The sequence below is a fragment of the Penicillium citrinum genome (assembly GCF_028827155.1).
Source record: "Penicillium citrinum strain IBT 23319 chromosome Unknown utg000010l:1.0-1229701.0:1.0-1230130.0, whole genome shotgun sequence".
Classification (NCBI taxonomy): domain Eukaryota; kingdom Fungi; phylum Ascomycota; class Eurotiomycetes; order Eurotiales; family Aspergillaceae; genus Penicillium; species Penicillium citrinum.
The window spans coordinates 868,575-892,574 of NW_026622695.1; the positions used below are offsets into that span (position 1 = coordinate 868,575).

At 46.5% G+C, this 24,000-nt stretch overlaps 11 protein-coding genes across 11 annotated transcripts; 8 read left to right on the plus strand and 3 right to left on the minus strand.

Moving 5' to 3' along the window:
* Positions 1-127: 127 nt before the first annotated feature.
* Positions 128-3,061, minus strand: N7469_011389 (baculoviral IAP repeat-containing protein; the record flags this gene model as incomplete). The annotated part of the gene is made up of 4 exons (XM_056650294.1): positions 128-2,348; positions 2,397-2,506; positions 2,566-2,862; positions 2,924-3,061. 4 exons carry the CDS (start codon positions 3,059-3,061, stop codon positions 128-130), a joined length of 2,766 nt encoding a protein of 921 aa, XP_056495358.1.
* A 448-nt stretch (positions 3,062-3,509) lies between these two features.
* On the plus strand, positions 3,510-5,042 carry N7469_011390 (phosphatidate cytidylyltransferase; the record flags this gene model as incomplete). The annotated part of the gene is made up of 1 exon (XM_056650295.1): positions 3,510-5,042. One exon carries the CDS (start codon positions 3,510-3,512, stop codon positions 5,040-5,042), a length of 1,533 nt encoding a protein of 510 aa, XP_056495359.1.
* Positions 5,043-5,650: 608 nt separating this feature from the next.
* Positions 5,651-6,292, plus strand: N7469_011391 (DUF1349 domain-containing protein; the record flags this gene model as incomplete). Its single annotated transcript, XM_056650296.1, has 1 exon — positions 5,651-6,292. The coding sequence occupies one exon, from the start codon at positions 5,651-5,653 to the stop codon at positions 6,290-6,292; it is 642 nt and encodes a 213-aa protein (XP_056495360.1).
* A 495-nt stretch (positions 6,293-6,787) lies between these two features.
* N7469_011392 (Zn(II)2Cys6 transcription factor) lies at positions 6,788-8,995 on the plus strand (the record flags this gene model as incomplete). Its single annotated transcript, XM_056650297.1, has 5 exons — positions 6,788-7,328; positions 7,403-7,531; positions 7,724-8,007; positions 8,071-8,204; positions 8,263-8,995. 5 exons carry the CDS (start codon positions 6,788-6,790, stop codon positions 8,993-8,995), a joined length of 1,821 nt encoding a protein of 606 aa, XP_056495361.1.
* A 232-nt stretch (positions 8,996-9,227) lies between these two features.
* On the minus strand, positions 9,228-10,217 carry N7469_011393 (aminotransferase class IV; the record flags this gene model as incomplete). Its single annotated transcript, XM_056650298.1, has 1 exon — positions 9,228-10,217. The coding sequence occupies one exon, from the start codon at positions 10,215-10,217 to the stop codon at positions 9,228-9,230; it is 990 nt and encodes a 329-aa protein (XP_056495362.1).
* Positions 10,218-11,152: 935 nt separating this feature from the next.
* On the plus strand, positions 11,153-12,955 carry N7469_011394 (amino acid/polyamine transporter I; the record flags this gene model as incomplete). Its single annotated transcript, XM_056650299.1, has 3 exons — positions 11,153-11,511; positions 11,572-12,413; positions 12,498-12,955. 3 exons carry the CDS (start codon positions 11,153-11,155, stop codon positions 12,953-12,955), a joined length of 1,659 nt encoding a protein of 552 aa, XP_056495363.1.
* A 575-nt stretch (positions 12,956-13,530) lies between these two features.
* N7469_011395 (FAD-dependent oxidoreductase) lies at positions 13,531-14,877 on the plus strand (the record flags this gene model as incomplete). Its single annotated transcript, XM_056650300.1, has 5 exons — positions 13,531-13,559; positions 13,641-13,778; positions 13,841-13,944; positions 14,007-14,110; positions 14,170-14,877. 5 exons carry the CDS (start codon positions 13,531-13,533, stop codon positions 14,875-14,877), a joined length of 1,083 nt encoding a protein of 360 aa, XP_056495364.1.
* Positions 14,878-15,069: 192 nt separating this feature from the next.
* Positions 15,070-15,997, minus strand: N7469_011396 (SDR family oxidoreductase; the record flags this gene model as incomplete). Its single annotated transcript, XM_056650301.1, has 2 exons — positions 15,070-15,239; positions 15,304-15,997. The coding sequence occupies 2 exons, from the start codon at positions 15,995-15,997 to the stop codon at positions 15,070-15,072; spliced, it is 864 nt and encodes a 287-aa protein (XP_056495365.1).
* Positions 15,998-17,573: 1,576 nt separating this feature from the next.
* Positions 17,574-18,213, plus strand: N7469_011397 (uncharacterized protein; the record flags this gene model as incomplete). The annotated part of the gene is made up of 3 exons (XM_056650302.1): positions 17,574-17,859; positions 17,984-18,020; positions 18,087-18,213. 3 exons carry the CDS (start codon positions 17,574-17,576, stop codon positions 18,211-18,213), a joined length of 450 nt encoding a protein of 149 aa, XP_056495366.1.
* An 867-nt stretch (positions 18,214-19,080) lies between these two features.
* N7469_011398 (histidinol-phosphate transaminase) lies at positions 19,081-20,517 on the plus strand (the record flags this gene model as incomplete). Its single annotated transcript, XM_056650303.1, has 3 exons — positions 19,081-19,166; positions 19,221-19,391; positions 19,467-20,517. The coding sequence occupies 3 exons, from the start codon at positions 19,081-19,083 to the stop codon at positions 20,515-20,517; spliced, it is 1,308 nt and encodes a 435-aa protein (XP_056495367.1).
* A 1,461-nt stretch (positions 20,518-21,978) lies between these two features.
* N7469_011399 (putative integral membrane protein Pth11-like) lies at positions 21,979-23,639 on the plus strand (the record flags this gene model as incomplete). Its single annotated transcript, XM_056650304.1, has 2 exons — positions 21,979-22,319; positions 22,385-23,639. The coding sequence occupies 2 exons, from the start codon at positions 21,979-21,981 to the stop codon at positions 23,637-23,639; spliced, it is 1,596 nt and encodes a 531-aa protein (XP_056495368.1).
* Positions 23,640-24,000: the final 361 nt, after the last annotated feature.

Sequence of the window (24,000 nt, forward strand, 5' to 3'; positions counted from 1 at the left end):
ATGATACCCATGGCGTTTGGGAGCTTATTCTTTTTTATTAAAAAATGAGAGATTATGGCATGGAAGAATGTTGAGATTGATTGACATTGGTATCAGCCACGAAAAACATGTGAAAAAATATTTGAACCTATAAGACCTCCCATTGTGAGACACCGGACGCCAAGCCAAAGTAATCTGTGAACCAAGAATGAGTAGATAGAAAACAATAACGCCGCATGATATGATTCTCGTTCAATCCATGCATTCGATGGCCTCGAGTCGTTGCATAGCCCGGCCACCTTCTTTCTCGAACTGGCTGACGAGCCGTTCGCATTCTTCTCTTCAGACGCTCCTCGCCGTTTTTCGCGTTCCACATGATCCATTGTTCGACGCTCATCTTCTTCTCTGGGCTTGTCAGACCGGCCTTAATGCCCTTGAAAAGTCCAGAAAGGTCGGCATTTTCCTTGTCACTGGGTTCTCCATACAGGATTTCGTCGATATCAATAGGAGTCCATGGATGAGACGACCCGGGAAATCCTGCATTCGGATTGCGTTTCGAAGGCGATGGGGTAGCAGCCACTACAAGGTCTCGTGTCGTCTGCTGTTTTGGTGTGACAGAGTGATTTTGAGATGTGGAGGGCCTCGAGGATGGTGGTCGATTCTCAGCATCAGATGATTGTGGCGAGAACGATGGAGTTCTCTGTCGAGGTGGAAGAGGCGATACTGCTCTATTTGAAGACTTGGATGTTCGTTGTGATTTACTCCCCTGTGTCTCCTTGCCTCGGGAGTTTTGAGATTCGGAAAATGACTCGGCGAGATGCTCTTCTTGAGGAATGTCACTAAAACGTTTTGTCGTTTTGGGAGGAACCGGTGTCCGTCCCTTTCGATGCTCCGACGAAGGTGGATGAGGAGATGGTATCATCTCAACCTGGTCGGGCATGTCACCCGGAGTTCCAAACTCATCCACACTCATGGACGGGGACCGCATATCGAATGGATCGTGGGAAGGGTCGCGATCTTCTTCAGAATGGAGTTCCCTATCCATCTCCGACTCAAGTTCAGGCTGTGGCTCGGGCTCGGGCTCTGAATCATGTTCAAGTTCAGGTTCAGGTTCAGGTTCTGCCTCGACTTCAGGCTCAGGGCTAGAAAGTTCCTTCTTAGGTTTCTTAGATTTCTTGCTCTTCTCATTTTTCTTCGAGGAATCTTTCTTCGAAGATTTCTTCGTCACTGGCTTCTCTTCAGACTCGGAGCCCTGGTTGATAGAAGCAACAGGGCTGTGGCGCTCATCTTCTGGTTCGTAATCGTCAATCTCTGTAGGCTCCACAGAGTCCCGGAATGATTGTTTCTCAGTCTTCATGGTCTCCTCCTTCTGAGATTTCTTGGAGCCCTTCTTCTTGGGAGACTTGGTGGATTTTGTTTTCGGCGCGGGCTCTTCGATATCTTCGATCACAGCGCCAGTCTCTTCATAATTTTCTGTTTGCGGTAGCTCTGCTGGTTGGTCATCCAATTCTGGAGACACAGCTGCCTTTTCGGTGTTCTTTGATTTCTTGCTAGTTTTAGACTTCTTAGAGACAGGTGGAGCAGGCTCGAACTCGGGTTCCTGCTCGGACTCTGGGACCGCTGCAGCAGGATCATGAGGGTCAGCTTCAAGTCCAGCCTCAATAGCGGCGTCTATTTCAGAGTCAGACGGAAGACGCTCCTTCACGGAGGACTTGGACGCCGCGGACATGTCGGAGGCTTTACGGCTCTTTGGTCCAGTCTTCTTAGGCTTGCGTCCTCTCTTGGACGTTTTCTCCTGAGGTGCTTCATTGACTGAGGCCAAGTCCTGCATATCATGGTCCTGAGGTTCGTAATCGTATGATCGAGAAACACTGCTGCTTCGTGCCGTTACGCGGCTTTTTGAGGGAGGCTCTGCACCGGGAAATTGCTCTCTTTCTTGCACAAGAACGGATTCTGTTTCCTCATGATTCAATTCCTCGCTCGCCCGCTTTTTGCCCCGTCCTGCTCGCTTTGGCTTTGGTGGTTCGGGATCAGACTCAGGCTGTACATTATCGACATCCATCTGGCTCCCAACCTCCTCCTCCTTAGCCTTAGCGCTCTTAGCCTTCGGTTTCCTCCCCCTCTTAAGGGGCTTTGGTTTGGTACTGGCTTGAGACATAATGCTTTGATCCATATCACTGGCGTCCATATCCGTATCCGCATACATTTCCGGGGCCTCAGAGGTAGTAGTCACGACAGATTGGGTTGAGAGGCGCGAGGATGCTTTAGAGGGGCGGCCCCTTTTGCCACGAATTGTCTTGCCCTTCTTAGTGTTGTTACGGGCGAATACAAAAAAGGAACAATCGGAAGAGCGACGGAAGTGTTCATCACTGGAATTGTTAGCTGTGCATCATACTGTAAAGGGAGTGCGAACTCACTAGGGGTCATCTTTGGGTTCCCAGCCATCGAGAGACAGTTTGCAGTACGCGCAGCTGGCAAGGTCGTCACTGTCATCATTAGGGCAGAAGTACCATCCGCTTTCAACCATCTAGGATAAGACGTGAGAACCAAATCCAATAATTAGAGGGAATGCGGGCCTCATCATACCTTCACCGATTGGCAAACCCACCCCTTCTTGCCATCGTGGGGCCATGAAGTTCCAAATGTAGCAGCACGCGCCTGGACGATGCGTTCACTTGTAGGATCCTCAATCTTCTTAGGATTTGAGCTACTCTGTTGAATGTCCATCATGATAGCCCAGCCGCATTCTGGTGAATGTTTGAGATGTTCGGTTATAGGGTTATCGTCCTCTTCCCAGCCGTCCAATGCGCGGCTGCAATGGAAGCATACTGTGTTATCGGGGTTGCTTTCGTACGGCTTGTAATAGAAGCCCGCTTGAGCTAACTGTAGTATGAAATTGTGAGTTCTATGGGCAGTAGAGAATGGAAGAAAAGACTCAAGATACCTGCGCAGACGATGGACTATCATGAGGCCATGCAATCGCATTAGGCCCTTTGGAATTTGAAGATCTCCGCTTGTCTGGTCGGAGTACGATGTCGAAGCTGGCCAACCGGGCCGAGAATGTATCCATTTCGGTGCTCATAGTGAGAAAAAATGTCACCAGAGGCTGCAAGTCCCAGATATAAGGACAAACAGCCGGCCGTGGGCGTGATGGGCGTCGTGATGAGCGAAAATGTCGTTGTTGATGCCGGTCTGTTTGGTCTGTTTACTTCCCGTTGTTATGCGGGTGCGCGATTTCACGTGATAAATCATGACTAAGCGCGGCGACGTCAGACCCGAATGTTGTCCGAACCGATTGCCAGCGTGGGACATCAATTACTCTCCTTCTCCCCGCCATTGATCCCTGCAGAGGCCTCTTTATGTTGCAGGAGCCACTGTTCTTCATTGATTCTATCTGAGCCGCGTGCTCCATTCCCTTACTATCCTCCAACCCCGGTTTTTCGCAACCACGCGCCCAACTGTTAGTTCCCGAGTCTCGGCATTAAACCCCCGAGGTAAAGTTCATGCTGACGATACAAATCTACAACTAGATGGTTGTTCCTCAAAGTGCCGCTATCGCTTCTATCTGGCGATCTCGAGCTCGTCTTTCCGCTCTTCCATGGTTACCTACGGCTGCTCGTTATATCTCCATTGATTCTCGCCCGACCTCAGACTCTCTTTCCTACCGATCCTCACAATCCACTCTTTCGCAATCAGATTTACTACACAATGTACAACCCGGGCTGTCTACTTCTGCTCAACCATTTTCGACCTCTGCACCCTTATACAAGAGTGACTGGGACCATAATCCAAACTTCGCAATCTCAAACTTCTCCGAACTTCCGTCCAAAGACTTCGGCGTGAACCAACATATGATCATAAACCAGGAGTTTAAAGAAGCTTTGCGACAAATTCTTTGGCAATTCAAGGCCCCGATTCGCTATGCGTTCGCCTATGGATCAGGCGTTTTCACCCAAACAGGGGCTGCAAGTACTAGCTCCACACACCCCTCTGCCCCCGCGGCTATCAAGAACATGCAGCAGGGCTCGGGGAAAATGATTGATTTCATCTTTGGAGTTTCATATTCGCAGCATTGGCATGCTCTCAATCTTGGCCAACACCGAGACCATTATTCTGGATTGGGTTCTCTCGGATCTTACGTGGTTTCACAGGTGCAGGATCGGTTTGGGGCAGGTGTATACTTCAACACTCACATTACGGTGAATGGAACATTGATCAAGTATGGGGTTGTGAATTTGGATACCTTATGCACTGATCTTACGCAATGGAATACCTTGTACCTTGCGGGCCGGTTGCATAAACCGGTCAAGATTCTTCGGGATCACCCTAAAGTGCGGTTGGCAAATCAAATGAACTTGCTATCTGCTCTACGTGTGGCTTTGCTCCTGCTTCCAGAACGGTTCAGCGAGTTTGAACTTTACAGCACCATTGCAGGAATCAGCTACATGGGTGATCTCCGCATGGTTCTCCCCGCAGAAGACCCCGGAAAGGTTCGGAATATTGTCTCTGGACAAATGGCCCACTTCCGGCGTCTGTATGCGCCGCTCATTGAAAATCTTCCTAACGTTACTTTCAAAGATCCTCGTTGTAGCCAAAATGACTGGATCGATGATCCAGATGCTATCTTGTCAATGGTGCAGGATATGGACCCGGTTAAACGTGGAAATATGGTTCGCCGACTTCCAGACTCTTTCCGCGAGAAGGTCTATTTCCAGTATCAAGCACGCTACGGCATTCCGCGGGCTGATTTCGATAAGATGATGGAACAGAACATTGATAACAAGCAAGACGTTGTGAAGCGACCCCAGGGAGGCCCGTTTGAGCGCCGTATTGCTAGTGACGAGAATCTCCAACAAGAGGTATCCACATCTATCATGAAAACCATCCGATGGCCAAGCACTGTGCAGACCATCAAGGGACCCTTGACTGCCGGTCTATGTAAAAGTTGGAATTACATCAAAGAAAAGCGTGAGAAGCACAAAAAGTCTCAGGCTCAATTGGCACAAATGGGAGAATCACCGCCGCCGTCATCAACTGAGAAGACGGAAACAAAGAAAGATTAATCTTCAATTTGCACAATCATCCAGCGTTCCAAGGTTATATCTACGGGGGCCTAGCCCTGGAAGACAAGCAGGCATGTGAAGGCGTTGTGAGGCACAGTCATGTATCCCATTCAGGTTTTGGCAAATATGCTTATGTATAAAATACGAATCAAATTTACATATCTGATCAATCCTTCTTAAACAGCCAGTAATATGGGTAGTTCTCGAGTAGGTACAGGATATATTATCTAGCAGAGTCAGCAAATCGTTGACTGTCAGACTTCAAGTGGGTTGGACTAATTTTGCCTGATTTGGAAGGTGAGCCAAGCTTTTAGTGACGACTGTGGGGAATTCAACTGCAAGTTCCACTCGACGACGACTTTGATCTGCTTCGGATTAACCATTTGAAGCCTGAGCCAGTGACTGTACATAGCTTGGGTTGCATCAGCTTCGATGGTTGAAGCGACTGATGCCACTAGCGAACTAGTATTTATACACCTCAACGGTCCCGCAATACCTAATTTCCCACAATATTTGCGTGGAGATCTGCTCAATCTTAGACCATCTTCCAAACCACATTGACTGCTGATATCTTCCTTCTCGCGCAGTTTCAAATGCATATCATAAGGATGGCATTGGCTACAGCTTTATATGCAAGTGAAGCGGAAGCCAGTTGGAAATGGATGAATTCCGACTCTGCAGCCTCATCTCCACTTGATCAAGATGTGATAATCCAGACACCCCCAGACACTGATATCTGGAGGCCATCGCTGAATAAAGATAACTTTACGGCTCCATACCTCTACACTCAGGTTCGGACTTCGGATTTCCAGAGCGTCTCTGTGACTGTGCAGGCGAATTGGAAAACACTTTTTGATCAAGGAGGAATTGCCATCACTTTCCCTCAAGATGACGCTCCTATTCCATGGATTAAAGCCGGTATTGAGTATACCGATGGCGCTCCATATCTTGGCGTTGTTGCTACTGAGAAGCTATCCGATTGGAGTTTGAGCCCAGTATCAAATCCCTCGAACCCTAATACCGCGACATTCGAGATTGTTCGTGACGGGACCGATGCTTGGGTTTATGTGGTGGAAGAAAACTCGCGGCGACCTCTTCGTCAGATTACTTGGGCTTTTAATGAAAACCCTGCGAAATTTATGCATGTTGGTATATACGCTGCAAAGCCAACGCGAGAAACCGAACCAGGACATGAGTTTGATACACTCGCGGTGACATTCAAATCTTTTGTCCTTGCCACAAAATCATGACTCTATTAGGTAGCAATAAGTAAATAGTCAAAAAAGAAGTGGAAATTGCGTCTTGATTATTTATCTAATTCAATATATCAAAACGGGAAATGTTGATCATGCCGAATTCGTCACATTCTTTCGTCACCACATAATTTCGTGGATATACTAGCTTCCAAACGAAGGCTCATTGCAAATAGTCAGAGTATTTAATGGGACCGACTCTTTTGGCCCTCGAAGAACCATGGCTCTATCGTGGGGGTTTGCCAATGTTTAATTTCCACCAAAAAGATTGGGACGCATTGGGGCTTAGCAAACCCCCGAGTTCCCATACACCACCCCGCAAATTCATTTCTCGTCTCTTATCTTCCCGACTGACTCAACACATTTTACGATCTACCTGAGAGCGCATATAACTTCATGCTAGTCCATACCTACTGTTATTGTATTATATCCGGCTCATCGTGTTACCACCAAAATTTCTCATCCAGTTCGGCTCTCGTGAAATAGCTTGCCATGACAAGCGTTTTGCAGTCACCAACGCAAACGCCAAGAACGAATAGTCTGGGGCGCTCCAAATCTCCTTGTCAGCACTGCCAAGCTGCAGGTATCTCATGTGATCGTGCTCGTCCACAATGCTTTACATGTATCCGTAATCATACTACCTGTCCTGGCTACAAATTGGATCTACGCTGGCAGCGTGGCGTCGCAGCCAAGGGCAACCTAGCAGGCTTCAGTTACCCAGCACCAAAAGCCAGAACTTCTAACGTAGGCTCTCAGAGCCATTCCGTGGACCAGAAGAGACGATGGAGAGGAAAGACTTCCAAAGATACAGGCGATCGCCATTTTAAATTTGTGGACGGCAAGTTGGGAGGCAAGCGAGGTCACAAAGCAAAGACTATATCGAAGCCAGCATGTTCTGAGGCACTGGTACAAGATCAGCAGCTCGCATCTTCCAATGAGCCGGCCATGACCTATCAATCCAATTCAGAATTGCCTGATACACTATCATTTTTACACCTTTCTGGCGTCAGCAGAGAACCTCAAACTTGCCCTGGTAAGGCCCATATGTCCAACGATTGCGGAAAGACTTTCATTCTTTTTTGTGAAATTTACTAATTACTCTATTAGGTTACAATGTCAATGGGTCAATGGAAGCGACAACATTGGCCGAAGAGCAGATTTGTGCTGATCAAGAGGCTCCGTACTTGTCCAGCCTAAATGAGGATACCGTTGAAAATATCAGTGACAACGATTACTGTGAGTTCATCTGCTATTTCCGACGATATTTAGATACCTACTCAGTCATGACTGACAAATGCAGATTGCCAAATATCCATACCTCCAAAAGTCCAGTCCCTCGGTTTGGATTTAAGCTATCACAGTATTTTATCTTGCTGTGAGTGGAGTCGCAGTCAGCATAAAAGAGTCCAAAACTTACATATACTCCAGATGATCAGTATATATGCGCGATTCCACTGACTGCTGATTGCTTCTTGAATCCGTTCCGTGTCTCAAATCAAAACTACGTTGTCTCACAACATCTCCTCCACGCCGTAATGGCTACCTCACTGTTCCATCTGAATCGACTGAATGAAAGCAAAGATAGTATAAATTTGGTCGACTCACATAGGTCAGAGTCCCTAGGACTTTATTCGAAAGCACTCAATAGTCCTGCTTGGCAGAAAAAGGCAGTTACATTCCTGGACACAGCACTGCTTTTAATGTACTTGGACGTGAGTGATATTTCATATCAAGCCAGACAAGATCACTGCTCGCTCAACTAACCCCGATTCTAGTCTGCTCAATCTGCCTTGGGGTTGTATCACATCCACCTGCAGGGTGTTCGAAGCATAATAGAATGCTCGGGTGGTGAGTCAGCTCTCATACCAAACAATTCAAAAGTCAGAGCCGAACTTGCGATGTTCATATGGTAGGTACTTCCTCAAACCCCTCCAGGACTTCGTGTAACTCGATCTAACAGCTCAAAGGTACGATGCAACAATAGCCTTGATAGCTCGGGAAGAACTCGTACTGCCTTTGTCATATCTCGAAAACATTCTTCGGTATGGCCATTCAGATGGATGGAGCTATTTGGAGTTGACCGGTTGCCTTGAAGAATTTGTGGTCATTATGGCGAAGCTCGCAAGCCTAGCACAACAGCATGAGACCGCCCGAGAAAAAGAGAATCTCTATTTCGATATGGGTGCAGTGGACGAGGTTGAACGGACTTTACGGGGTGTACCAGTTCCTTATCCTCATTTCAACGAAGGACTAGACGAGGAAACACTGGACTTTCTCCGAGATCGCTACCATTGCATCGAGGCCTGGCGGAATGCCTTGCTGATCTATATTGAAAGGGTCTTTCGCTGGGACAGAACGGGACCGGTACCTCCCAACGCAAAATATCATGCTCGCAGTATCATGGAGCATGCAAGATGCATACGGAAGGAAAACAATTTTCAGAAACAAATTCTCTTGCCTATATTCCTTGCTGGCACCGAAGTCAAACGGGAGGAAGATCGAGACTTTGTACGGGAATACTGTTCCTGGTGGACTAGACTATGTGGCTCTAAAATGTTTATTGACGCTTCTTCGTTCTGCGAAGAGGCATGGATAAAATTTGACAACGGAGATTGCGATGGTATATGGTGGGGGAGCATTATCGACAAGAAATGCGCGGAGTCAGGGTTTCCAATATGCCCTCAGATCTTACTGGGTTAATACTATCTTGCGCAGCGCTCAGATTTATATTTTAGTGGCCATGACGATATAGTGGCTGGCCCAGAGTACCCAAATGTCTTGGGAGTTTTATCTGATGACACCTGTTCTAATTGAGTCGCTTCCTATAGTAAATTTGAAGGAGAGAAGGAGTGAAGGCGAAGAATTGAATGAATTTGAATATGACTCGATTTGACGCTATTCTAAATACATTCACTCCAAATGCGACTCGTTCTTACAGTCTTTGGGACCTGATGTTTTCGGTATATTCCAAGGCATAGCTATAAGCTGGATCGTAGTGCATAGCCCAGTAGCCATCCCAGATTCGCTTGGTCACAGGACCAACTTGACCATTGCTGACAGGTTTGCCATCCAAGGTAGTAATCGGCATAATACCTCCAGCAGTTGTGCACATAAACAGCTCGTCACACTGATAGACCGATTCGATAGGAACGAATTCAACGCGAACCTCGATGCCGTTGGCTCTGGCAACATCAATTACACTCTTTCGAGTGACTCCTTCCAGAACCCCCCGCTGGGGAGTATACAAAATACCATTCTTGACAAGAACGATGTTGAAGCCAGAGCCCTCCGTCAAGTTTCCATCTCCATCAGTGAGGAAAGGATAATCTGCGCCGCGATCGGAAGCCTCGAAGAGTCCACGAGTCAAATCACCCCATTGTAGATTCTTGATAGTGGGATCAAAAGATCCAACTGGAGTTCTGCGGACAGTACGAGCCACGATGGCTCTTCCTCCGTTGTACTGAACCTGGGGATCCATGACCCATACATAAGGAAGAATGAATATATAGAGGTTCTGTTTAGTGATATCTTTCGCCTTGGATCCGCGAACACCCACAAGACCGCGAGTGACAATCAACTCAACAAATGCATCCTTGATTCCGCTTTTAGCAACCATCTTATGGAGGGTGCTTTTGATAACATCGTTTGACAGTGGCAGCTTCATTCGCATTTTGCTGCAGCTTGCATCCAGCCGAGCAAGATGATCATCAAGACGGAAGAAGCGTCCATCCCAGATCGATGGTACGTCATAGGTAAGATCTCCATGCATGAATCCTTGATCCATCAATGGTATGCGAGCCTCGTTGAAAGGTACTAATTCACCTTCGACCCAAGCAATACCCTTTGAGAACGGGTTGTTGCTTGCTTCTAGGGCAGCATTCCGTGCGGCGTAGGCACTGAAAACCTTGTTCATGGAGGTCATATTGAGAGGAGGACGTTTAGAAAAGTAGAAGGAGAAATAATCCAAGCTGAAGGCAAATACTGTATTTTGGAATGATGCTAGCAGTTGAAAGAGTGCACCTGCATCCTTAAATAAGTTAAGGTACCATAGACAATATTGTATGAGATGCGGTGGGGGCATGTCTTTCCATTCGCAGCCATTTCCACGTGAAAACTTCGCCGACATAATCTAATATTTCTCAATGTGGATTAGCCCAATACCCTTTTGGTAATTTAAACAAATTGAAGGTTCCCAGAAAAAAGGCTCATTCGAAAGGAATTGGATCTTGTCTTTGCCTCACCTTCCGTAAAGGGTAAAATAGTCACCTCCTAGAGACCCCGCTCGATCTCCGCATTTCTTGCAGCATATGAAGAGTTGCATAAACAGTACCAGTGACACTGACTTCACACTACTCCATAGATAAGCTATAAGGCAAAATGCAAATGGTTGGATATCCAGTTCATACCGTGTAAGTATGAAGTGACTGCTACGAGGAAAGTCTTGAAACTTCCTATTCTAGTAATATAGGAAGTATACTTCGCTACCAGACATCTTTTAGTGGATATCTAGTACCGACTGGAGGGCTGTAGCCTAACTAAGCCAATCAGGAAGATGGGAGAAGAGCACCGAGCTTCCTATTCACTCAAGTCTCAAATATGCTTTGTTTATGAGGGTAGATAGACTCGGATTGAAGTCATTCCTGGGATAGCCGGGCTGGAGTACCGGGATGGAAATCTACTAAGGGACCATACCAGTAAACAAATTATATTAGATGCCCAGGATGCTGGCTCATTCTCGTCTTTGTGTATTTTGATCTAAATCCCACGATTGACACTCGATTGTCTTACAAGAGCCCACCTGAGAATAATCATATCCCCCAATTCCAAAAGAAAATTGAAGAGCAAAAAAGTGTAAAAATGACTCTCTCAAACACCCAAGATGGCGATGCAACACGCAGAGAAAACATTGATGACCTTGAACTCGAGTCCGTGGGATACAGACGAGAGATGCCCCGCCAATTTTCAATATGGTCACTCGGCGCATTGTCATTTACTCTTACCTGCAGCTGGTTGGGGACCGGGTCGTCTGTCGGCATTGCTCTCATGGAAGGGTCTTATGCAGGGACCCTGTGGTCACTGCCAATTGCCGGGACAATGACGACCATCGTTTCTCTAGGTATGGCGGAGCTAGCCTCTGCATATCCTGTGGCTGGTGCGCAGTATTACTGGGCGTTTATGGTGGCAAACGATAAGTACAAAGCATTTGCTTCATACATGTATGCTCCCGCTTTTATCGGAATTCAAAACCTGGTTTCAAGCTGCTAATATGGGAACAGGAATGCATGGATGAGCATCATTGGCTGGTGGCTTGGAGCTGGATCAGTCGCCAATTTTGTTTCTGGGATGGTCTTAGATATTGTTCTGATTTGGTATCCCGGCTACGCTTTTCAGCACTGGCATCAGTATTTGATTTATGTTGCAATTATCTGGTTGGCAATTGCAATCAACGTATTTGCGTCACGGCTCTTACCTCTATTCAACAAGTTAGTATTCATTCTTTCGGTCTTTACCCTCGCAGGAACCACGATCACCCTCTTCGTCGTTAGTCGACAGGATCATGCAAGGTTATCTTCTGTTTTCGCAGATACGAAAACCCACAGTGGATGGAAAAGTGATGGTTTGGGCTTCATGCTTTCTGTTAGTAATGCAGTTTTCGCCTTCCTTGGAAGTGACTGTGGTGCTCATCTCTGCGAAGAGATTGCAAATCCTTCTCGGAATGTTCCAATGGTGATCGTTTTCCCTCTTGTAGTGGGCCTTATCACCGCTTTCCCATTTGCTTGTGCTTTGATGTACTCTATAAAGGATCTCGATGCTGTATTGAACTCAGTCACCGGCTTGCCTTTGATTGATGTTTACTTTCAAGGGACTAGGTCTACAGTCGCAGCTTCAATCCTGCTGAGTGTTTTCGCCTTTTGCTTTTTCGGTTGTCTTGTTGCCAATGGTAAGGTCATCACAAACGCCCTTGAGATCTACGCCAACTCAATGACATATTTGACAGTTACAACTTGCTCTCGCACACTTTGGGCTGTATCACGGGATGGTGCTATTCCAATGGGTGGAATTTGGATGAAGGTCCATAGTACCTTTCAAATGCCAGTAAATGCTGCACTCTTATCCGGTACATGTGTTACTGTAGGTTACTTGGTTCATCGTGAAAAGCAGATCTGTTAACCAGAAAAGGTTTATGGTGTTATTTTTATAGGATCTACTACTGCATTTTCATCCATGGTCAATGCAGCCATCGTCTTCCAGCAAACCTCTTGCATTATACCACAAGCAATTATATTGTATCGGGGTCGGGATAGTGTATTGCCAGAGCGTTACTTTAACCTCGGACCGCTTGGTGCGCCTATAAATGCAGTTGCAGTTGCATGGGTCGTATTTTTGGATGTTTTATATTGCTTTCCCACGTCAATGCCCGTTACTCTGCAAAACATGAGCTATGTTTCAGTAGTTACAGTGGGCCTTGTTACCTTCATCATTGCATTGTGGTTTTTCAACAAGCGCAAGATTTTCAAAGGGCCGAGGGTTGATTATGATCTTTTGAACATTCGGCGTATGGTGAATCTCCATGGCGGAGGTCCATCCATTGAAGCGACAAATGTTGAAACTGGAAGTATAAAATCGCAAAAGATTGGCAAGGTCGATTTTGATGGTTGATCGTTTGGGCTATTATTACTTTGAAATAAGACGGGGGGGGGGGGGTTGGTTAGTCATTAAGTCTACATATGAAATCAACCCATCAATGAGACATAATCCATAGCCTTTCTATCAAAGTACAGACTAGTCTCGAATAGATTGCAAATGGTGGACACTACTGGAAAACTGGAATGATACAGGTACGGAGTATACTTAGCAGTAATGCCCACTCACCTTCCAAAAAGGGTAATATAATTGTCGCACCCCATCAATTCTCTCTCGACGACACTTCTCCGCCTTGAGGCCAGAGAATTGCCGGGTCAGGGAAGATCTCTATACTCGAAAAGGATTGTACTTTGTTCCAACCTGCTGTTCAAGTTCTTTTGGGCCAATCAAGATTTCAATGGCAACACTAGTCCGGATTTCCACGACAATGAGCTTCTACTGCTACAACAATTCCTTCATCTATAAAAGGTTGACCTCGGCGTAAGCCATGATTCAGTATTGGTGAATCACATTTTCTACTTTCGGCTGAGGCCTCGGGAAATCGTTTACAGCGTAGAGTCGTTTACTATTTTTCGAGACATTGAGTGAATATGGCGGAAAGGAACGTTGTGGTAATTGGGTAAATTTACACTCGTTGCATATATCTATGGATGGAAAGCACTCACTGAAGAGAATTGTGGATTGCTAATACAAGATACAGTGCTGGAGTAGCAGGTTTGACTACTGCTTTGCTTTTGTCAAAATTCCCTGGTTATAGAATCACAGTGGCTGCCAAACATATGCCAGGAGACTATGACATCGAATATGCCTCTCCATGGGCGGGCGCAAACTACATGCCGTACGTTTTGACATTGCCTAGCGTTATATTATTTTAATCATCTAATGTTGTCATCACCCAAGTGTTTCGTTAAGAGGGACTGATGCAGCGGAGTGGGATAAGGCAACTTGGAAGGTATTTCATGAGCTGGCCGTTAACCACCCAGAATCTGGAATTCATTTTCAAGGTAAACCACCTTAACTTTAATCGAGGATACTTTGGTGAGGGGATTTTCTAACAATCATATAGATTGTGAAATCCGTAATCGCTCAAATGATGTTGGCTCTGCGACAGCCAATTGGTTTTCTGAATTACTTTCGTCTGCTCCGTGGTTTAAAGACGTTGTTCCAAATGTAAGACGATTGTTTCCACACCAACATGTTGACTTTTCTTATTAGATGGCTTTCTGCAGTTTCGAACTCTCTCAAAAGACGAATTGGCTCCGGGTATCGATTCTGCCATCAAATTCACCTCGGTCTGCATAAATACAGCATTATATCTCCCATGGCTGGTTTCAAAATGCCTTGAAAATAAAGTGGTTTTCAAGAGAGCTGTCTTTGGTCATATACTTGAAGTATCTAATCTAGACCCATCACTCGAAGTTGACCTTGTGGTCAATTGCACTGGCTTGATGGCCTCCAAGCTCGGCGGAGTCGAGGATCAAACTGTTGTCCCCGCCCGTGGTCAGATCGTCGTTGTTCGCAACGAAGCTAGGAAAATGGTTAATCTTTCGGGGACGAACGATGGAGATGACGAGGCTTGCTACATTATGGCCAGAGCCGCAGGTGGTGGTACTGTCATTGGTGGATCTTACCAGAAGGGCAACTGGGAATCTCAGCCGGATCCCAACCTAGCAACACGGATCATGAAGCGTGCAGTCCAAGCCTGTCCCGAATTAACGGGAGGCAAAGGAATCGAAACTCTTGACGTGATAAGACATGCTGTCGGACTGAGACCGGTTCGAGAGGGCGGAACGAGAATAGAAAAGGAGCGAATGGGTAAGCTATGGATTGTGCACAACTATGGCGCTGGTGGTGCAGGTTACCAGTCATCATATGGCTGTGCCGAGGCTGCAGTAAAGTTAGTACGTGGAGCCTTAGAGGTTCAGACCAAGCTATAAACAATATGGATAGTGTGTCTTGCATCTTCATAGAATGTCTGTATATTTCGTGCGTTGGCCAATCAACTGAAAACCCCAGTGGGGATAAACTGACAATCCACAAGAGCAATAAAATGTGTTGAATTCCAAACTTCTAAGTATGTTCAACTAAGATATTACGATTTCCTGCATACTAATGCTTTCGATAATGGCTCACTCAAAGGGCCATCCTACCAGTCCAATATCGAGCTTGCTACCGTTTCCAATTTCCTTCGATTGGGCTTTCAGTTCATCGATGTCCCAGTTTGCCCAAAGAAACTTGCGGTTCAGGAAACGTGCTTCTGGGCTTGCAAGCCACAGATTAAAGCTTGCTGGTAGAGAAACTTCAAAATATAATCAGTCATCATCTCTTCCATTTCTGTCTCGAGTACCCAGGAGTCAACTTACCATCGTCCTCGTAGCCTAGAAGGGCAACGCCTCCAGCTTCCCGATTCATAGACGTATCTACAACCCCAGGCTGGACATGAAAAATGCTGATATCGGGATTTGCAGCTGCGACAGAATCCCAAAGCCGGAATACAGCGAGCTTGGCGACGCTATAGCAAGCAAAACCTGGCCCGAAATTGAGATGTGCGGCAGACGAGTTGATCTCGATGGCTACTGCATCGTGCGAGCAATACCGCAGGAAAGCCTGCGCGACATGAAGGGCGCCTTGGATATTCTGGTTGATAGCTTCAAGGAACTTGACGCTGTCTACATCTCTGACGGCATCTTGAGGCCCAATCACCGCAGCACCGCTAACCAATACATGGATCTTGCCGCTCTCGGCAAACTGGGAAAATGCCGAATTGACCTGATATTTGCTCGTTACATCTGTAACTGAAGCAATAACCTCAACTTCTGGAAAATCCTGCTCGATCAACGCTTTAGTCTCCAGAAGAGGTCTTTCTCGGCGGCCTAGGATAGCGATTCGTGATGCTCCTGCCTGAGCATAATAGCGAGCAGTTTCGGCGCCTATTCCAGTACCACCTCCGGTAATAAGAACATTTTTACCCTTTGCCGATAATTCCGAACGAGTCGGAGACAAGCTTGGATATGTCTTAGAGTGAAAGGTTGTGGTGGGAGATGGCCCGCGCGACATGATGTCAATGAGAGGAAGAATATGGACTCGAAGTTAGAAGTCTCACTGTTTTGATTTTTTTTTTCCTATATCACAGGAAACTTTTCAAATTTATACCAAGAGCATCAATGATCATAATTAGACAAGGCGGGGGTTTACAAAGCGTAAACCCCGAGCAGTTAGCAGTGAAGACGCTCCATTTACACTCAGCAATTCTGAGAATGACTGAAGATTTCTACTGAGTTACACTAACGTAGAATGCCATGCTAGAAAGAATACAAATCACATGATTCTGAAGTTTCCCATATACTCAAATAGTGAATAAATCATCGATGGCATGGTGTGCAGCAACTGCAGTAAATATGAGGAGCAATCAGATGCATCACGCATTTTCTCCCACGCGGTACTAAGAGCTTCCTTTGTATACGAGATAGGTATCTCAGATCGCACAGAAGCTACTCAAATTTGTGGCTGTTTTGAATCTTGGCTATTCTTTACGATCAGATTGATTTCGAAATCACAAAAACGAATAACCCGAATGCGGGATTTACAATTTGTAGAGGCCGAAATACACTGAGTGGCCAATCATGCGTCGCCATTGTTGAAGACAAACGCGAGCTGATGACAAATGCAAGATGTATAGTTATGACAAATGTTTGGTTACCCCGCCAGTCCACTGAATTATGATTTTGTAAATAATCTTCTTATCATACCGTTAATATTATTGAGCAATCCTCTCGTGGCAGTCTCAAAATGTACGGAGAAGACACAGCTTCCATTATAAGATGCGAGCGCTGCAATAAGCCTTTCAACAAAGGTCAGTTCCTTTCCACGACATCTATACACCCAAAGACTCAACTCTGCCATAGCATCAACGTTGAAAAGACATGGATACTATTGCCGATCTAGAGATTCTCCTTCCCATCGTGCCCGTTCCTGTATCGCTTGTGCTAAGACGAAGGCACGCTGTAATAAGGAGCCCCGATGCTCTAGATGCACAGCGAGGTCAATAGAGTGTCACTATCCAGCAAGCAGACAACGTCAATCTTCTAAGAAAGACCTCAATTCGATCAAAATACAGACCAAACAGCCCTCTAATGTTTCTTCAACGATCTGGGATAATGACAATCCCATGATGCCACAGGAGAATATCTTCAATGATTACGCAACTATGAATGATAACGATATCAATCTTTATCCGGACTTTGGCCCAAATGCCGATAATCTCATCAACTGGGATGGTCTAGAAGATTTATTTCCGGGCTTTCTGAGTTCCGAGACAACGGATAAACTCACTGAGCTCAAGCAATTGCGGTGGCCATCAGTGCCAATTGTTCATGACCGAACAGAGCAATTCTTCCCTGGCCCAAGCCCATCAATACTCAAAGCACCGAGTCTTAATCCTCGATCATTTGTTCAAAGATCTGAAATCATCAAAGGTACCCAAGGCGTTACAAGTATGATCTTTCATACATTAAAGTCTTATCCGCGGATGCTTGCACGCCATAAGAGCCTCCCACCTTTTATTCATCCATTTTTAGTATCCTCAGAAGCTGGCAGTAAATATATGGAGCCCCTTCACAATTGCTTTAGCTTGATGTATATGCTAGGCAGTGGTATTGAAGGCAGTCATAAATTGTTCTGGAGAAACGTGAAGATAGAATGCGATCGCTTATGCCAGGAGGTAAAAAACCTTACATCTGCTAGCACCCATGGAGATTACAGACTTGAAGCTAACTTCGAACTCAAGTTTCAGCAGTTTGGGAAATGGGAAGCTCTTGCTGCTTCACAAGCTCTCCTAATCTATACTTTGGTAAGGCTGGACGAGGGTCAGACGGAATTCAATAATCATGACACTCTCCTGCTGAAAAGCGTCTCGGTACGTATATCATCCTTATACATAATAATTGGCTAATTAAACTTATGAATTGTAGTTGATCTCTCGACTCTTCGGCCGAGATAATAACGAATGGGGCAATGTACAAACCGCTCTAGACCCCCGTACAGTTTGGGAAGATTGGTTATATGAAGAATCAAAACGGAGGTATATAAGTCTGACTCAATTGGTGTTGACTATGAAGCCATAGCTGATATATTAATCAAACGTCAGGCTGTGTGTCATCTACCGCGTTTTAAACATGTTGGTCTACTATGAACCAGCCGCGATGTGTAACCCCCCCCAAAGACATCATCATATCACCTCTTCCAACAGAAAGGCAATTATGGGAGGCAAGTAATGAGACTTCATGGATCGCGGAAAAGGAGAAATTGAGCGGCCCTACCAATTCTTTTGGATTGGCCACTAATGGCGAGCTGGTCAAGATGAGAAATGAGGAAGCTCAGTGCACAGGTTCAATAATTCCCCCAAGACCCTTTGAGGCTCATTCGGATATCCCTGATAGCTGGACGGACTGGTCCTCTGGGATGGACGGGCTTGGTGGACTTGTAATGTTGGCTGCTTCTTTAGCTAGGAACTGAAAAGGTCATCTCGGGATGACAGTAGTATGAAGACTTTGAAGCCTTAGTCTCGTATCAACCGTTCAATATAGAATCACTATGAGAGTACTACCATTCAGTCGTCGTGCGGTGATACTAGTGAGGAGACTATGCGCTCCCGTTGCTGCTGAGCCTATGATGTTTGTATATTATTCTCAGCTCCAGTTGAATTTAGCTATAAAGATCTTTCTACCTCTTTTTTATGTCTTTTCGATTTGAGCATTGAAAATCATCAACAATTCAATTCCTGCACTGATGTGGTTACTCCCTGGTAATACTGTAGGAGACTTGAGGCTTATCATCCTCCCGATGTTATACTATCGGCCGCTACCCTTTGGTATTGGAGCTCAATTGTTTTTACTCAGGCTACACCTTCGACATAATCATAGAAGATTATCTAACACATCAGTTTCCAAATGAAGCATATTTATTCAATCTGTTCATTAAATACGCTCTCACTGAATCCTTACATATTATTTCCCCAATAATACTGTATTATTTCTGAGTGACTCATTGCATTGCAGACCTTCCGCTTTCCACTCCGATTCCCCGCCGAACCCCACCAACTTTTGCGCTTCTCTTCTTTTTATCTCCAACATACAACCACAATGGCTTCACGAACATCACCATTCGACCTGTCTAAATGCGCACGGCCTAATATTCTGCAATTGCAGCCGTACCGATGCGCCAGAGAGTACGCTACTCATATTTCCTCCCGAGATGACTGCAATCCCCGCTAATGAGTCAGTGACTACAAAGATGACGGAACAAACGTCCTTCTCGACGCCAATGAGAATGCCTACGGACCTGGATTGGCATTGAATAGCGAGGGTGCTTTGCAAGCATCCGAGACCGGTGATGCGACAGGTGCTTCAAAGCCTGAAATTGACTTTTTGGGTCTGAATCGATACCCCGATCCGTGAGTAAACGATCCCCTACGACGCTGGCATGCCAAAGGCCCGGACTATTCTGACAGTGGGACGGTCCTATATAGTCACCAAATTGAACTCAAGCAACTATTTTGTAACCTCCGTAACACCCACCACCACACTCCCAAGACACTCAAGCCCGAAAACATGTTTGTCGGTGTTGGATCAGACGAAGCGATCGATGCCCTTCTTCGGTGCTTCTGCGTGCCTGGCAAGGATAAGATCCTCACTTGCCCACCGACATACGGAATGTACAGTGTGAGCGCACAGGTCAATGACGTGGAGATCGTCAAGGTCCCCTTGGACGTTACCAACGGTTTCCATCTGCAGCCGGAGAAGGTCAACGAGGCTCTCTCCACGGACGCTTCTATCAAACTGGCCTATATCTGTTCGCCCGGGAATCCTACAGCCAACCTGATTCGTAAAGATGATATTCGCAAGGTTCTGGAGCATCCAACATGGAACGGTGTGGTGGTAGTAGACGAGGCATACATTGACTTCGCCGAAGAGGGTTCCAGTCTGGCTGAGTGGGTGACGGAGTGGCCTAATCTAGTCGTGATGCAAACGTTAAGCAAGGCCTTCGGTCTAGCGGGTATCCGACTAGGCGTAGCTTACACCAGCCCTGAGATCGCGAGATTACTAAACAGTCTGAAGGCACCCTACAACATCTCCAGTCCCACTAGCGCACTGGCCTCGGCCGCGTTGACAGCACCTAATATGACGGTGATGCGCTGCTACCGCGAGCAGATCGTCGCACAGCGCGACCGGTTACTCCGTGAACTACCGCAGATCCCCGGCGTAGGCCGGTTCTTGGGTGGTTCAGATGCGAATTTCTTACTGGTAGAGATCCTAGATGCCGAAGGACGCCCAAGCAACGTCACTGCGCTCGCGACGTACGAGGCGATGGCAGAGAAGCGTGGGGTGGTGGTGCGATTCCGTGGCAAGGAATACGGATGTGAGGGTTGTCTGCGTATCACGGTCGGTACGGAAGCCGAGGTCACGAAGTTTTTGCAGGAGTTGCGGACGGTTTTGTCGGGACTCCGTGCCGGGACCGGCATTCAATCGGTTCGGGATGAGGATAAACGGGAGGATGCAGCAGCAGCGGTTGTCGGGTAGATACATTGATCTATAGTCGATTGGACAGAATGTCAGAGTATGTTGATAATATGATTTTGAAATTCTGTATTAAAAGATAGATATTGGAATAGAGTGAAGCATTTTACTACTGGTTAAATATTTGATCATGACATTTACTCTACGCTGACAGGGGGACTTGATGGCCAGATAGGAGAATACCCGATTCGAAGTAGCTCTATTCCTCGAAAAGAGAGAGGAGGTTATCTTGAAGCCAATTGATAGGTCAGTGAGATATCATATTTTGCAAAATGTTGTATCTATTCAATTCCCACAAGAGGACCATCGAGGTTGTCACTGTGATATAGTACACGTCCGATATTGGTAGCTAGAATGGTATCGTCTTATTAGATACGAACAGGGATGAATGGCCAAGTATAACAATAGCATGCACTCAGAATTTCCATTATACTATAATAGTATTATACTTCTATTCGTCCATCACAAAGACTGGGAGTAAATTGATATGCACTTTGTTCAATTCGACGTACAAGGAAAGAAACCACGTGCCTGCAGACCTCAACTTCAACTTCAACCTCGTCCTTCTCTCCTCCAAAGATCCATTCCTATTCTCTCCTTTAATCACGAGGCCCAGACTAATTATCAGCCATGGAAGCTAAACATTGGCCAGCTTCTCGCCTCGGCACGACCACCCTTAATGATTTGACGTCTCTGATTTGATTACGCCCTCAATTTCCCCCGCAAGCGAGGGCCAAAGCTCCCGGACTCCGGTGGCCCGCCCTCAAGTCATGGTCGATCGAATGAGATGTCCTACAACAACGCGGTCTATCTCCTTTTCAACTGGCGCGTCAGCATTGGTTGCGATGGGATGGCCAGTACATACTGTGACCTGGGAACTTGCTATCGGGTGAAATGAAAGATATACTGTATGCTGACGCCGGCGGGTCCTCCTGGTCTATTTGGCACTTCTGTCGATTAGTAGATGCATTGTCACTGGCTCTGGTTCCAAGATTGGGGGCCCGCTGTTATCACTGAACTCTTCTGACTTTTTCGGATCCTTGTTCGCCTTCGCTGTGGCTTCTTATGTAGCCTCCGATACCGACCGATGTCTGCTTTTTTTTTTTTGCGTTTATCCATGCTTCTTCTACTTCCTACTCCCTGGGATTCATTGTTGTAATCGCTCCAACAATACCACACAAGCTGCTACTCTACAGCACTGCTATCTGGGTCTTCCGTCTTCTATCTACGGAGACTCCGATTCTGACAACTTGACACCCACGACGATCGCTAGCGGCTCCCACATCCCCCCGATCGCCCCGAGGACCCTCTTTTTGACCCTCTCCCCCACACCCGCCAGTTCCACGTGCGACATGTAAATCGCGCGCTTCAATATCGCCAGCCACCTGGGAGACTCGATTTCTGTGAAAGCCTCACTTTTCCTCTTCGGAGGTGGTCCTCCGTGGGATCATGGTGATAGCCATCATGCCTTCACGGGGTCTTCACCCTCAGATTCCCCCAGCGTATGAAACGCGCGCCGAAGTCAACCCTACTTTGATGATGAGCTGGTGGGCCACAATCTTCTCACTGGCCATCATTATCGTGCGCCTCTTGGGTCGTTACATCCGTATAGAGCGTTTCTTCCCTGAGGATAAGGTCATGATGATCAGTGTGATTCCATTAACTATTCGCATGGTCTTGGTCCATTTTGTGCTTATCTACGGTACAAACAACACCCAGACAGGACCGTTGACTGTTGAAGAGATATCCAGGAGAGAGATGGGAAGCAAATTAGTGCTGGCAGCTCGGATCTTCTATGCTATCTTGTGAGACAGACTTCCTCCCCTGCAACCAATGAGCTGGTGGTATCAGGTTACTCACAGATCAACAGTATCTGGACAGCTAAACTCACGGTGTGCGAGTTCCTCAAACGTGTCTCAGGAATGATTTGGCGACGTTCTATCTCGATATTTCTGCGCTTCATACATTTCTTCCTCATATCGACCTTGGTTGCTGTTATAATTGCGACGTTGGCAGAATGCCAACCCTTCAACCATTACTGGCAGGTCATTCCAGACCCAGGACCGAATTGCCGTAGTGGTTATGCCAATCTTATCACAATGGGTACATGCGATGTCATCACCGATCTCCTACTGGTCGCTTTCCCGGTGCCAATTATAATAATGGCCCAGATCCCACTCAAACGAAAACTGCTTCTCACTGTGCTTTTCTGTCTGTCTCTCATCTTGGTTGGAATCACCTGCTATCGTGTTCCATCAGTGATCGGACATTCTGGGTCGCAGCAATACCGCTCTCTGATTGCATCACTCGAGATACTCGCTGCTACAGCTGTTTCAAATATGGTCGCGATCGGCTCCTTCGTCCGTGACCGCGGAGCCAAAAAGCTGAAATACAAACGTGACCAAGGCTCGGCATCCGTCAGCGAAAGCATGGACAACAGTAATGTCCGGCGTAACACAGTCATGCAATCCCATTGGGGCAGTGATTCCGATCTGGCTGCCGACCTTGGAATCAGACTTGATCCCAAAATACATTCCTCACACTCTCAAGGAAGTTTACCTACTCCAGCACCCCCTGTCCCTCTTCTCGTTGCACGTACCGGCTCCATCGACCCAGCCTGGTCTTTCCAGCAAGGACGATCATCAGATGACCAGGCATCGACACCAGATAGCCTGGATATCAAAGTGAATCCACGCGAGTACATACAAACCAACCATTCACCCCGTGAAAGACCTCCCACATCTCCGTCAACCCTTTCATCTCGCCGTGTCTCTTTCTTCGACGTGGGTGGTCTACTCAATCAAGACGAACCCCGGGCTGAGGCTGATACTGCCGTTCGTCCTCATACCTTAATTTCCCCCAACCCCTCCTCAGATGAATTCACATCTCAAAGAAATCGCCGTGGTAGTAGAGCTTTCCTTGAGGACCTTGGCGTGCTATCTCCTCGCACAACTCGATCTATGCCGCCGAGAGCATATACTTCACCTCCGGTACCGGACACGATATCACACACTCTTCCACCCTATAGACCCTCTTCTCAAGTTTCACTTGACGTCGATGTGGAGCTTCAAGATGTAGGCGGTCTTTTATCGAGAAATTCGGCACCTCATCATGATGCACGTTGATCGGCACTGTATATGACTGAGCGCATTCGAGATAAATGTCTTGATGAAACCGATCCAAGCTTTTACTCTTGAGATCTACCCTTGCCGTTATACCCCTTTCCATTGCTTTTTATCAACATGTATTTTCCATTGTATGTTTAGCGCTGGAGTTGAAGGAGTTGAAGGCGTCCATAGTATTGTTTTTCTGATACGAAACTCTTACGAGAGTTGACCTACACATTGAAATTGTACACACACACTACGAAATAACGAAGATTTTGAATATTGACATCCAATGTATTTCATCTAGAAGAATTAGCAAAACACAACGGAGATTACTATGTAAAATTCACAGATCAAAAATCCCCCACCTCAACCTCCG